At 34.8% G+C, this 14668-nt stretch overlaps 2 protein-coding genes across 4 annotated transcripts; both read right to left on the bottom strand.

Moving 5' to 3' along the window:
* Window positions 1-208: 208 nt before the first annotated feature.
* LOC143447380 (uncharacterized) lies at window positions 209-11455 on the bottom strand. 3 transcript variants are annotated; one of them, XM_076947454.1, is made up of 30 exons: window positions 11256-11455; window positions 10966-11075; window positions 10787-10864; window positions 10464-10599; window positions 10248-10373; window positions 10045-10169; window positions 9833-9981; window positions 9692-9732; window positions 9463-9599; window positions 9252-9348; window positions 8915-9041; window positions 8262-8341; window positions 7018-7085; window positions 6906-6943; window positions 6537-6639; window positions 6310-6385; window positions 6077-6190; window positions 5892-5975; window positions 5688-5761; window positions 5083-5154; window positions 3658-3781; window positions 3399-3559; window positions 3247-3311; window positions 1765-1851; window positions 1536-1614; window positions 1324-1461; window positions 1134-1241; window positions 914-1011; window positions 681-774; window positions 209-555 (listed from the first exon to the last, which is right to left on the bottom strand). In XM_076947454.1, exons 1-30 carry the CDS (start codon window positions 11452-11454, stop codon window positions 421-423), a joined length of 3123 nt encoding a protein of 1040 aa, XP_076803569.1. In that variant the 5' UTR covers window position 11455; the 3' UTR covers window positions 209-420. The 3 variants fall into 3 exon arrangements, with proteins under 3 accessions (XP_076803569.1, XP_076803570.1, XP_076803571.1); XM_076947455.1 differs by lacking the exon at window positions 1765-1851; XM_076947456.1 differs by lacking the exons at window positions 10787-10864; window positions 10966-11075; window positions 11256-11455 and having other exon boundaries at window positions 10451-10590.
* Window positions 11456-11502: 47 nt separating this feature from the next.
* Window positions 11503-12908, bottom strand: LOC143447383 (vacuolar protein sorting-associated protein 72 homolog). The gene has a single exon (XM_076947460.1). It carries the CDS (start codon window positions 12899-12901, stop codon window positions 11879-11881), a length of 1023 nt encoding a protein of 340 aa, XP_076803575.1. The 5' UTR covers window positions 12902-12908; the 3' UTR covers window positions 11503-11878.
* Between the last annotated feature and the right edge of the window lie 1760 nt (window positions 12909-14668).

A 14668-nucleotide genomic window follows, 5' to 3' on the forward strand; every position in this document is an offset into this window, starting at 1 on the left:
TTACCGCAGGAAGTTGTTGGAAATAAAAGCTCGCCAATTTTGCAGTGGTACAGTCATACTTCAAAAAATTCTTGTCAAGCGCTTCTTATCATGTTACTTTTGTCATTAATTGAAGCATTTTCTGGTTAAAATGACAAGAATATTCAATAATCTCTTGCTTGATCAGTGATCGCCCATTTGTCACAAGCGAATGCATTAAACACAAACATACGTCAAATAATTTATTGTTTTACAATAACATGAGCTTAAGTTTTTATTATAAGTTTATATTTTGAGTTTTGCTTTAGCACCTGAAAGAAGACGATAGGGGCACATATGAGCAGTAGCATAAAGGATAAAATGTTTTCTAAGTAATGGACAGGCGATAGTAATTAAATAAATAGAATACTGCAAGTATCAATACTGGATCAGTAATTCAAGTCAGAATTTTTTTTGGAACGGTGTCTTTCCTGCATTCATTTGGTTTAAAATGGAGTAAAAGCTCACTGCCGCTTTGCCATTTGGACAAAGTTCAGACCAAAAGTTTTTGGAGTCTCTTTCCAAATATACGACATCCTGAAACAATTTACATAAACTAATGTTAATTACTTAGAAAATGTGATTAATGTGTCGATATGTATGTTTTAACAGCTATATTCAAAACCTTGCATAGCGTACAGTAAATAAAAAATAAAAAGTACCTCGTCAGGAATGAAAACTAATTCTGTTGATTCATCTGTTTCCAAACCTCCTTTGCTAAAAGAAGTTACTATTTCGTCGGACGTTAGTGAACATCTACAAAATTTTAAAGTAGATCTAAATACATACAAATTTAAAAAATTAAGCAATACAACAAATGATTTTCATGTTGGCAAGGCACTACTATAACTGTGTTAAATACTATAAAATGCTTTTTAAATCTTAGAGTCCTTACTTCAGTAAAAAATAGCACACTGCTCTTCCTCCACTTAATCTATTTCTGGCAATTCCCATTAAACGAGGTTCACTTAAGGCAGCTATTGGCAAGTTGACCTAAAAAAGGCTGTTTACACACATCTCAGAAAACCAATTGTTAGTAGTGAAGGAAGATTTCAATTCTATAAAATTACATTTTACAAAACTTCATTCCGCCTTACTTCAAGTTACTCGCCTACCTCATCTCTAATTTCCTTTAATGGTGATGTGAAAATTTCCTTCAATACACCCTCAAAGTGAAGTTGTGACATATCAACCCCACACTGCTTGCCATCGCCAACTACCTCCTAAAATCAAGTATAAGAGGAATTTGAAAAAGAAAAATCAAAATTGTTCACAAAAAACATTGACATTTGTTTGTAAACCTACAGATGGTTCTGGGTGACCCCCGGGAACATCTAGTTGATTTGCACCTTCTGCAACCCAATGGTTGCGCCTCTGAAATACCACCAGATTGTCCGATGTTGTTAAAATGCCTGCCACCCCCAAAGGATCTGATAAAAACGCCTGAAAACATAAGTAATTGTAATGTTTATTGATGAAAAAACATATATTTGTAACAGTAACAACAGAAAATACACCTGTGAATTTGTGTGTTGCTTTCTACCAATTTCTTGTAAGTATTCAATGTCTGGAGACCAATTTGTTTCCATGTAATCTCTGCAAAAAATAATGACCATGATGTATTTGCAAAAATGCTTCATTCAACGCCCATTATAGCTAGCTTTGTATAAACTTTGTTTTCTCATTCCTATTAAAATCTAACACCAGAAATTCTACTACTCGTTATTCAGAATTCTGATTGTTTACCGATAACACGTGAGACCAAGATTGAGAATTAGTTGCTTATCATTTTCACCAACAGAATGCAATCTAAACTTTTGTGCGTTAAATAACCTGAAATAGAAGAACATATTTGCCACCATGCCAACAAAAACCAACATACAAATTCAAAAAGAAAATACAGTAGAATCTGTTTAATGAGGGATAGAATTTTTACCCAGAAAATAATGTCAGTTAATAAATCCAGAGTTTTTGAGAAAATAACCTGTTTGAAATCGTAATTGGCAAATAGTGTGCTAATGTTAAGTAAAACCGCTTCTTATCAGCATACAATCAGTCCATCTAATGAATTCTGAACGTCTGAATTCAATATGAGTTTAATTATAAACAAATGATAGTCTTGTCCACAGTAATCATCCTGTTATCACACATATCAATTATATTTTGTCCACATCATGTCCTCAAGGAAACTTGCTTGTCAACATGCGAGTTAGAATTCAACAAAAAAATCCAGTCACTTTGCTTCTTACCTGACAGAAGACACATTAACAAAACAATACTAGTTGATGTTGTCATTAAGCGGATCCTGTTGATCCGAAAGCTAGGGATATGCCAAATCAAAAAAGATTCGGATTTGTGAGAATATGAATAATAGATTTTGTTATGCATGCAAATCCAAACCTGCTAACTTTACCCCTTGCAATTAATCTACTTTCCCATTGAGCAAAGGAATCATGGTTAAAGTTGTTACCTCATTAATAAAAGATCAAAATCAAGATTTTTTTGCATGTATAAAATAACAAAAAAGTCCCAAACATTTCAAGGTCATTACAGTCAGCCAATTAACTGCAAACAAAACCTGCTCTTGTTTTCTTGATTTTTACAAGATTAAACATTTGGACCAAATCTGTCCGTAAGGGTTAGATTACTGAGAATAAGAAAAATGGTTGATAATTCTGCATGATATTCAGATTCGGCTTATTCATAAAATGAGGGGCAAGCCCAAAAACAAGTTAGCTTTAAATCAAAGAATAATTGCCTGTCAGTATAGTAGGGAAAGAAGTTTTATTAATATGTAGTGACCGAGATGGCAGCCTTTGTGATGTCACAATGTAAAAACAACATGCTTGGTGACTGGGGCTTGAATTAGGTTTGACAGCAGCTGTAGGCCAGATAACACGTTTTGGATGGAATACCTCTCCATAGGTAGGTGGTTAGTAGCAGGTGATGGCTATATTTAGCATTGGAATATCACAGAACACAGTACATGACTGATCAAACATTATCGACTTTACGGCAATTACCCGTACCAGACTAGGCTAAGGCCAAAAGCTAAAACTGTGCTTGGTGCACTATAGCAAGCTATAGCATCTACATTCACCAGTACAAATTTTTTTGCCATACATTTATGGCAACAAATACTTAACCGCTACACTTTACTAAAAATCCTTTCTCCAGTATAATTCTTTGATAGGAATATAACAAAACCTTACAAAACTGTAGCTCTACCTTGGATTTTTTAATTGGCGTTTTTTCCATTTCGAACAAATGGTCTTTTCAAATGAATTCTCAATCTGCAATTGATAATAAAGTTAATATCTATTTGAAAAAATCAATTTCAATCCAATAGCTATGTGTCGCTTAAAGTTCGAAATACATGCCTTGCGATTGTATACTTCAGACATTTTAACTTGGCACTGATCTGTTGAAAGTCCATTTAAATCCGCTGATAAGTACATAAAGGTGATATCATTGTCTAACGAAAAATCATCATTTGCACCATCTACTTGAGATTTTGGTGGAACTTTGCACAGAGAAGCAGCTGTAAATTGTGCGTTTTCATATTAGTGTTAATCTTTTAGTATATAGAATGTTTTGTTGTATTAGCAAGTACACAAATTTGTTTAACATTTTACTGACCTGAGGTATTATTTGAGAAATACAGACTTTGATCAAACTGGATTTCCATTTCAGGTGTTGCTAGTTTAACCGAATTTGATGTGTCAGCAGAGGTACAAGGACTTTCATCAACTGAATTATCAACCTAAAAGAAAATTTATACACACATTATGTCAAACCAAATGTAGGCTAACTGAAACGTTCACCTACATTTACACCCTATACTTCTGTACCAAACACAACTTTAATATCGTCGAATCGGTTAAAGCAACTGTCTTGTAAGAAAGCGAACCATGTTTGATTCCTAGTTGAGCTACCGTTGTAATACCCTTGAGCAAGGTATGAATGACGCTTGCTTCTGTTCAGTGGCCCTGATGAACAGTTTCAAATTTGTGCAACACAATATAAAAAACAAATAAAAAAATGTGTATCCATCAGAACCTGCACAAAGACAAGCTCGGTAAGCAGGGCTCAAGCAATGACGAATCATCGCCTACTTTAAGTCATGCAATGGCTTTCCTCAGTCTCTCCTTTAGAGAAAGATTGTGATACCACATCATATCATTGTACGTATCATCAGGTTGTTGTTCTTATGATACTAATTTATACCAACACTAATGCTTGCATGTGATTAGGTTTCACATGTGACTCGGGTCAATAACCAGAAGGAAATTAATTAGCGTGATGAAATCTATGTAACTGATGAAACAATGGTTTGGAGGCAAGGCCAACGTTGTTTTTATTAACTGTTGCAAGAACAAATGCACCCCAAAAAGTGTTGTTGGCATAACAATGTGTAATAGGGACTGCAGGCCAATCTGAAGGCCTATGTCAAACAATGAAAAGTAAACTTTTATCAATTTGCCTTAGCTACTAAACAAGCCCGGTCACTTAGTTGAGCTTTTGTATCCACCACGATGTAGAATAAAAGAACTTAATGCAGTATTTTGAGTGAATTCTCATTTCTGGAATTCTAACACCATATGCTTAAGCTTTTAAAAAACTATTTTCCTTATATTTTTCGAAAAAAGCATCCCAAAAGCCTTAATTTTGAACCAACATAAAATGTCAACTTTAGCCTAGACCTACACTCAGCAAACGCCATAACAACAACAAACCATCACAAATTAACGTCACATGCACACTGGACCTGAACTACTGCTACTTCTTCTATATAATCTATAGTGACATCTTACATGCGACCTTCGTCACAAACGCTGTGCTGCCATTTTAGAACTGCTTAAAATGGCGTAACGGGTCCTATAGCAAGACGATGAATTTTAAACGTTTTCATACCCTGGATAGTATGAACCAAAGTATTTACATTAAGCAAAGCCAAATCTATGCTGGTTGTTTCTTTTTTAACCAAATTTAAAGGTTTTAAGTAATAATTGCAGTATTCAGTTAAAAAAAAACAGAACACGACTTGTTTTGATAGCAACTTACTTTGATCCAAGTACCACTAACACTGACTGATTTTCCGGGGACAGCACTGTCAGGTAACCTAGATAATATGACCTGCCAAGAACACAAAATAAACCATTAAACACATATTAATTGAAATAAATTACATATGTAATTCAAAGCAATACTTAGCAAAAATCTGTGTAATTAGCAAAATAAGTTTCAAACAATCATGTAGTGAAAATACATAAATATGTATGCTTGCACATTCAAGCACAAGAATATACAAATTAACAAAAACATATTTTAGAAAGATCATAGATTCTTCTAAATCTGATTTTGTCTCCCATTTGTTAAACATTTCCTGTCATTTTTGTCTATCATTTGTTACAAAAAAATCCACACCAGTTTAAACCTACTAATATCTGATTGAAATGCCACAGCGCAGTTGCTATGTTCATAATATTCATAACACGCCCTGTGGCAATTTTTTTTTCAGCTAAGCCAATAAGTAACAACCAGTTAAAAGATACAAGCAATACTCTAAATAATACTTAAGATCAGAGTGATTAATAGCAGGAAGTTATCAAATTAATCATATAATTTGCAAATAAGCAACACTATTGTTCTGAACAGATAAACCATACCTCAGCTGTGCTATCTCTTGTAGACATATGTGCAACAAGCATACTGCTGGTGGTGTGACCCCACACAATTTCAGCTGCATTTTTGTAAGGCATATGTATGAGTAAATAGTTTAGTGAACATAAATTGAAATTATGTGCGTATGATCAGCGTACAATAAGTATAAACAACCAAAAGTATACAACATAAACTTCAACATATTTTACTTGTGGAATGAGCTGAATCTTTTGAACTATGTAATGCTAAAAGGCCACCTTGTCTGTCACGGTCACCATTCAAAATTGGGGAATCTGGAGAAAAAAGACCAAATATGGGAAATTCATATCAACTATAAGTATGAAACATATTGTCTGCTTTGAAAAAATGTCATCAAATGCAGTAAATGAATTACTCAAAAAATCTTCAAGAAGTGTGTGTTGTACTGCCATATAAGGTTCATCACTGCCTTGCAAATTTTCAGAACACTTCTTTGCTGCTAAGGTGTACATTAACTGCTCCCCACATCCTAACCAAATAGTTACTAATTATCATTAGCGTAACGTTAAGCTAGTAATATTAAAAGCAAATATTTTATAAAGAAAAGGAAATCTATTATGAGTAGTATTCAGTGTGCTATGATCTTACCACTAGATGTCACTGCTACTGCAGGTTTTGTAGCAGTTCCATTTTCAGCCCACGTTCCACAACCGTACATGCCAGCCTTCATTCAACAAACAAACAATAAATTATAAATACTGAAGCAGCAGATGGATACACTTATTTACCAGCATACTACAGCCGAACACTTTATATGGGACTAGTTATGGCTGTTTACCAGAGATAGATATATCATACAATTTTGAGTCAACAACCTGCCCAATTCTTCCAGGTAACTTCATAAGCAATCCACCACTAGATGCAGCAGATGCAACTCTGCCATTTTTATCCATAGCTACTGCTCCCACAGTGTCAAACCTGTCAACACCATTTACTGTATGTAAAAAGCCAATAACACTTAATTCATAGGTGTATGCTATGCTGCAATTATCACAAATAGAAAATACTGAAAAAATAACATTTCATAAGAATGAAAGTAATAGTAGATTATACCAAGTTTTTAACACGACTGTTTTCTTTGTATATATACAGTACTGTATGCATTAGAGATGGACATGTATTCTGTAATAATATCAATTTTTGACAAAAATATATGGACATTTGTTCATTACTGATTTATTTACCTTTCAGAAAGGACATCTTCATCAAGTGAATCTTCAACCTGAAATGAATTTTAGGTTAAATAACATTAAAAAATTAGAAATCTTTGACAAATATCTTTCTGTTAATTTCTACCTCATGGTGTCTTGTTAAATGTTCCAGTATTTTACGATGATACTTTTGCCATGTTTTAAGAGCTGACTCTGTGAAAATATGTTTGTGGATACATGGACATGTTTGAATACATAATTTGAAAATACATTGCTCAAACGTGAAAGCCAGAAAACTATATGTTTGGCTTTCAGTATAAGCATAGAACTAAAATACAGTGAGACCTCGTTAATCCGGACCCCGATGAACCGGAATCCCCGCTATCCGACACAAAACTACCGGGAACGGATTTCTTCCTATGCATTTTACCCCTTTAATCCGGAAACCCCGCTGTCCGACTCCGACACAAAATTTTTGGAACAAATGTGCTAAATCAATAGCAATAAAATCCGATAAACCGGATCATTAACAGTTAAGCGAAAATGATTCACGATTGTCCTAATACAGTATGTAGTTAGTTGACGAAACAATAGCCGATTATCTACGCATAATAACGTTGCGGTCTTTATTGATTGAAAAGTACAGTACTGTACAGCATTGCGCTTTTTAAAAAAATTTAGCTGTGCTATTCAGTATGCCTTCATCAGAGCCACCATCTAAACGTACAAGAATTGAAATATCAAGTCATACTAGCTTTTACATACTTAGTATATTTATTAGCATACATAGTATGCTTTTGCATACTAGCACAGCTTTTTAGTCATACTATGAAATACTGTACAGTATTTTAGAAACAAAAAAATAAATTGTTCATCAACAGTAACAAACAACGCTTCCGCGGTCACAAAAAAATACGTACAGTACATCGGTTGAGTGTGGCAATCTATTGAAGACATACTGCTGCAACTCAATCGTGCTATCAGCTTTTGATATCACATTGCGCAAAGATTAGAAACAGGTCAAAGAAAGTTCAAGACTGCTAGTCCCGCCGGAATGCTTCGCCATGCAAGAGCGGTTGTCAAACCGATTTGGGGCCGCATGTTCGTCACTTCTGGCTTAGAGCATTCGTCTTTAATACGGTGGTTCTGGGGTTCGACACAGGGTCGGATCATACAAAAAATATAATTTTATTTTAGTTGCTGTCCAGCAAGAAACTCGGTACTTAGAATTAGAGTAAGGTGCATACTGCGTTTTGAACACGGTGCTGCATTTGCAAGATTGATTGATTTTTTACTTTCCGATAATCCGGATACCCCGCTAAACCGACATTTTTTGACGAAACGAAGTGGTCCGGATTAACGAGGTCTCACTGTATACCAAGAACTTACCACTAACAAGGTCGTTTTTTTCACACATTTCCAGGCCATGAGCTCTGGCCCAATTTTCAGCACCATGCCCAGACAATACGCTGGTAATTAAAAAGTAATAGCTTTTAGGTATGATTAAGTTGCATTATACTAACCACGGGTTTGCAATAATCAGTGCAAAAGAGTACAGTAATACTTTTCTCACTTTATGTTAATGTTTGTGCAAGATTATAACTTCTGTTGACATCTATTTGCTTTGTTTGTTTTCGACGTCCTATTGAGTCTAAACCCATAATATTGCAGACTCATTCTTATCCGGGTTAAGGTTATCCCTATTTCTTATGTTTCTGTTTCTTGTCGCTATTGTCTTGTGGTCATGTGATATTTTTTTAGTCACACACAGATTTAAATGTCTGAAATTAACTGCTAACAATTCATTTTATAACAGGCTTTGATCAAGAAAAAAACATTGTTCAAAACATGTCAGCTGTTTATACACATGCAATGTTTATACCTACTTCTGAGGTACGTATTCACCACCATTGCAACCACCAGGTTTGTAATTAAAATAATGCTACTTCTTAGATTTAGAGTATGAATTAAATGCTATAAACAAATCTTTACAATGTATCAGGCAATTGTCAAAAAATAATGATTGGTTAAGATATACACACCATGGCGGGATTCTACCCAATGCAAGCCTTGGATGCAAAGTTTGTTGCCTGGCAATCTCATAAGCTGCACAGGCAGGATTCTTGACACAGGCTACTCCAGAGACTGCACCAAACTTAACAGAAGAGTCTACAAAAATCAAAATATATCAATGAAGAAATCCAGTTCATCATACCAAACATTTTACAGTTTCACCATCTGCTTTACATGTTCGAAATTTTGTGCGTGGGTTGCAGCAATGCTACAACACTAAACACTACAATACTGCCAAAAGAAAGAAAGAAAAGATCAAAAGAAAAACACATGATAAACGAATTATAAAAAAAATATGTGTTTAACCTGGGGACAGCGAAGCATCCATTACACTGGCATCACATTCGATACTTCCACTCTCTGTTAGGTTGGATCCAAATCCGGCATTAGTAAACTCACTGTCCTTAAAATAAGACAATCCATAGTGAGAGAAAACTGTTGATATGGCCACACAGCTTGCAGAAAATTGAATGCCACAAATGATAAACAAAAGAAAAAGATAGAAATATGTACTCACCTCTAGCACTTTTACTGCAATCATTACTGCCTCACCAGCTGAACCACCATTTTTTAGACAAGAAGCTGCCTGAACACAAGCTTGCTGACATATATTTTGGTAGCCTGGCCATTTGTGATCTGAATGATATCCAGCACCTACAAACAGTCTTCTTTGAGGGTCAGCAAGTTACAATCATAAACAAGGTTAGTATGAACAAGAAACTCTAACAATTGCATATAATACCCACCAGCGTGAACGGCAATTAGACCAATATTGGATGATGCTGATCTAAAATAATCCAAAGGATGATTCATTATCATGTGCACAAAAAAAAATATATACAAAAAACTCTTGAATAGTCAGCATAATCAATTAGAAAAAGGATTACATGACTGGTTCTTCCGAAAATCGGTTTAGCACAATCTCCTTCACAACTGGTGAAGCATAGAAAGAGGAAGCAGTGTTATGTTCTGTTGTAAGTTGTTGTTTTCTCTTTTTTAATGACCCGACAACCGATGCCATCCGCTGCTGTATCATCTAAAACCACAAAAACGATGGTTGCAGCAAAACAGAATGAGTAATGAAGGTAAAAAAACTTACCTTTTTGGTGGGAAAATATCTTGTGTTTTCTTGATGGGGGAGTTCTTCGGCGGCAGCAAGCGCAAACAAAGTTGTTTTTACGTAATCATAAATTAGTGTCTGCATCGAATCGACATCATATATTCCTTTGATTGAAGAAATTGAAGAAGTGTTTTTAAAGAATGTTTAATGTTAACACACAAAAATTGCTTGTAAGCCATTACCTCCTCTAGCAAGTTCTTTTATTTTATTTGCTATTCGCTTATCCATTCGGTTAGTAATGACAGTAGCTTCACATAGGTCATGATTGGTATGGGCAGTCAGAAGGGGAAACCGGCAGTAGCAAACAACTATGTGGGAAAGAATTGACAAGATGTTTAATTCAACTGTGTAAGATTATCATCTGATAATAATCTGCTAAATTTACCCTATCCATTTACTTTTTGAAGGTGGATCAATGTTCTCTTTAAGTTTGCCCATCAAAGCCTGTTTTACGCTTTCTTGCTCCTTCTTGTTTTCAGGAGCAGTGCCATCACTTCTCACAACAAAATCTGGATACACTTTTATGGTTCGAATCTAAAGAAAATCCAGTAAACCTACTATAAAAGCATTATCTGTTTTATATTGGGGCTTAATAGACAACACTGCCACATTACATGAAAAATAAATCAAACTGGTTACATTAAAACCAGTATGATTTTCCATTGGAGCTCTCGTAACTAAGACGAAAAAGACTGCATCATAGTCATGTATGGTAGCTTACATTAATGGCAGCACTGCATTTGGACATAAGATCATTCCCTAATTTTCTTTTACCGCCTTTAAAACGAAGCCTGCCACCCTAAAAAAAGTAAAACTTTGTTTAAGCAGTTACCAATAGTTGCATGAAAACAGTAACACAGCCTCGGCGTATTCAACTCTTGAAATAAGGCTGGCACTTACGTGATTATCTCTTCCAAAAGTGCAATTCCAGGTTTCCGTACTCAAAATCTCAAACAAATAACCATTAAATGGTATGGGAATAAGACTGTTCGTATGACTAAACCACAAGTCTACAAATACAGAAGTGACATAATATTATCTTGTTAAAAGTTTTCTTTCGTATTTCAGAAAAACATTTACTTAATTTGGTTTAAACTCTTGGCCACAATATCCACTAATTTATCAGGGAAACTATAGTGCTAGTACCAGTACATTTTAGTTCTGAAACATGTAAAAAGTGATAAATGTACTTCTTGCTTTGGGTTCTTTTTGCATTAGTCTTTTGGATGAGCCACGATGATGAGCAGATACTCTTCGAAATACACAGTTTGTTACTGCCATAAAGCTTTCAACTAGGCTATTTATACATCCAACATATTTTCCATTGCAATAGTTTCCATCTTCTGTATAGCCTTGCAGATGCTTCTTTAAAAATTCACTCAATTCCATTTCAAGGCATTTAATTCATACTTTGCTAAAAAAAAAACTACTGTATAACTAAAACAAAATCAGGTACACCGAATGAAGTCAGAACTTAATCACATTACAACTCTCAAACATTCACTCAGCAGCAGAACGCAAAATTAGCCCAAATCTGATAAATTAAAATTTGACTTGAGCACATGGCATGTCCAAATGATTACACTGTGACACATTATAACATATATATGTATAACATTCAAACAAATTATTTAAAGTGGTGATTCGAAACAAAATAACTAAGCATTTTGTGATGTTTGTGTTGAACATATACACACATTTGTGTAAAAAATAAAAGAAAATTTTGTATCACGTTTGTAGCCATCAGTGTACTAATAACATCCCCTTACCTAAACCACAAACAATAAAAATACATTAACATCCAATTTATAATTCATTTAGCAGTTTTGGTTTTTAATTCTTTAATGGTAGTATGATATGCTTCGCGAATCTGTTTAAATGCATTCAAATCGTAATAAGGCAATTTAGTCAAAGGATCAATATATCTAGCCAACTTTTTAGTAACTGGACAGCATGCCTTTGGGGGTGGCCGTAATCTTTTGTGTCTAAAAGTTTCTCGAAATGTAGACTCATGGGAAAAAACCAAGAATGACCGTGATGCTTTATCATCATTGTTAAATTTCTTGATGCCTGTAATTTCATCTGGTTCAAGTATGTTCACTTTTGGCATTGCTGTGGAAAAATATGTAATAGTGGGTTCATCAAAGGTACGTTTTTTTATTGCCACCTTTTTGCGACTAGCTTCAAGTTTTTTATAGTTTTCAAGTGACTTAAGATTTTTGCGTTCAGTTTTTTCAGCAACTGCCATCAGTTCCTCTTGGGTTAGCCTTCTTACACCAGCAGTTGGCTTCTTAGCGGTTTCTTTTTTCTTCTTATCAGTTTCTTCTCTTTCTTTTTGTCTCATCACTGTTAACATTGAGTTTGCAGCAGTTGACTTTCTGCAGGATTTTCGCATAGGACCCTCCAAGGCTGTTTCAGCAGTTCTTTTTTTTGTTGGCTGAGCTTCTGCTGTTGTCTTATCTTCCTCTACTTTATCTGATGCTATTGGTTTCTCATCAGGCATTTTAACTGGTTTTTTGATCACAGGCTCTTTATAAGCTTTGGTCGATACACCTTTTTTTCTCCTCTTTGGTTTATCCACATCCTCCCCATCACTGATAAGCTCATCATGTTCAGATTGATCAAAGTCAGAGTCCACTTCATCTCCAGAATCTTCCTGGTCTGATTGAAAATCGTTATCTTCTTCTTCTTCAGCAAACCCCCCATAAGTAGTCTTATAGAAATCATCTTCATCCAGTTCTCCTTCCAAAACTCTGGACATTCGATTCCCTGCATTTCTTCTATGTTCACGAGAAGCAGCCATATCTGCTTTAACTAATTTTCTGCAAAAATACATGTATCATTATTCATTTGCTACATAACATAGATGTAAAATAAAGGACCTTTGGCTTATACTGAAAACATCATCACTGGTATGTACAAGTAATAGAATAAAAGTTAATTTTATGCAATGACATGACAGGTAATGCAATTTTTGTTGCATTTGAGAATATTATGTCCAATTTGGACCAATTACCCATTCAAAATTATTCGATAATATAATAGTTTCCTTTAATTAATTTTTTTAACAATTTATCAGTGCAGAACAAAAAAAAACAATGTGGTTGTACAGTAGTTGGACTCTAATTTAAGCAATCTAGGTTTAATAGTTAATTACTATGATACTATATTCTTGTAATGCTTTTGTTTTGTTTGATGCAAGAAGAACGCCTTAGCACTTCCGGATGCGATTAGACCAAGGTGACATGAATTTTGCATTTCAATTAAACTGATTATGTGGTATAACAGCAGAATATTTATGCTGAAAGTACAAACTTCTTTGCACAAATTAATTCAGGTAATGCTTGCTCAAGCTTTGGTTACTGAGCTTGTCATTGTGACTGTGCACTGTTAGGTAATACATTTTTTTCCATTCTTTCATTTTACTTGTCACCTTAAATGTGGGTAACAAAAAAGACTGCGCTGATGCAAGTGGTCGCAAACATATTAGCAATTACGATCATAATTACTACAAGAAAAAACAACCAAATGTGGCAAGGCCTCAAGGGTAAAAAGAGCATTGCAAAAATATAATATGAAAGAATAAAATTTAAAAGTGTTTTATTAGATTGGTTTAATTTTCTGTGATCCTCAACAAAACTTATGAAACGCTGTCAAAAAAACAAACCCAATAAAACAAGTGAAGGAAAAAGAACATCTTTGTCACATCTTGTTCGCCAACAAAACAGTATAATAATGTTTACCCTCGAGCTGAGAAAAATTCTTTGCACGACTTAAACCGAACGATGATTCGTTATCGCTCAAGCCCCGGTTACCGAGCTAGCCTTTGTGCAAGTTTCCATTGCCAGACATTTTTTATTTTAGTTACTTGACTTTTTACAGTATTGTCCAAATTTAGAAATGTCCAACAGGTTCACTGAACAGGAGCAAGTGCCGTTAATGTCTTGACCAAGCACATTACAACGTTATGGCGCCACTGAGTTTGGTCGATTTATGATATGGTGGCCATGCTGACACTACCCATATTTTCCTTTAACAAAACATTGCAAAATGCATAGCCTAGGACAGGGTAGTCCAAACCCATGCCCGCGGGTTGTGGCCCGCAACATCATTATCTGTGGCCAGCAAAACATTATTTAATTCAGTGATTACTAAACTTTTTCTATTCAAGTAGCAGTACATTAGTAGGCTGCTATTACTCGTCAGTAAGCTGCAGTATCACAGTGAAAAGTTTTGGGTGTTCGTTGAACAACGTGGACTGTTGCATCATAAACACATGAAACTCGAATAAAGTATTTGTGACATAATGCACTCTGCATATTCTGAAAGTTCTCGCAAGGTCTATTAGTGATAAGACTGTATTTTGTTTTACCTTTTCTCGCGATGGTTTATAAGTTATTCTGTTGACATGAGTGTGAAACGAAAGTTGACCAATTCAAACCGATTTTTAACTCGATATGGGAGGAAAAGTACTTGTTTGTGGAGAACAAATATAAACCACAATGCCCCGTATGTTTGCACTTTTTATCGATGTTTGGGAGCACGTACATTTGTGAAAGCATTTTTTCCGTTATGAATAGCCTAGACTGAAATCGAAAACAAG

Source organism: Clavelina lepadiformis, chromosome 2 (genome assembly GCF_947623445.1).
Source record: "Clavelina lepadiformis chromosome 2, kaClaLepa1.1, whole genome shotgun sequence".
NCBI lineage: Eukaryota > Metazoa > Chordata > Ascidiacea > Aplousobranchia > Clavelinidae > Clavelina > Clavelina lepadiformis.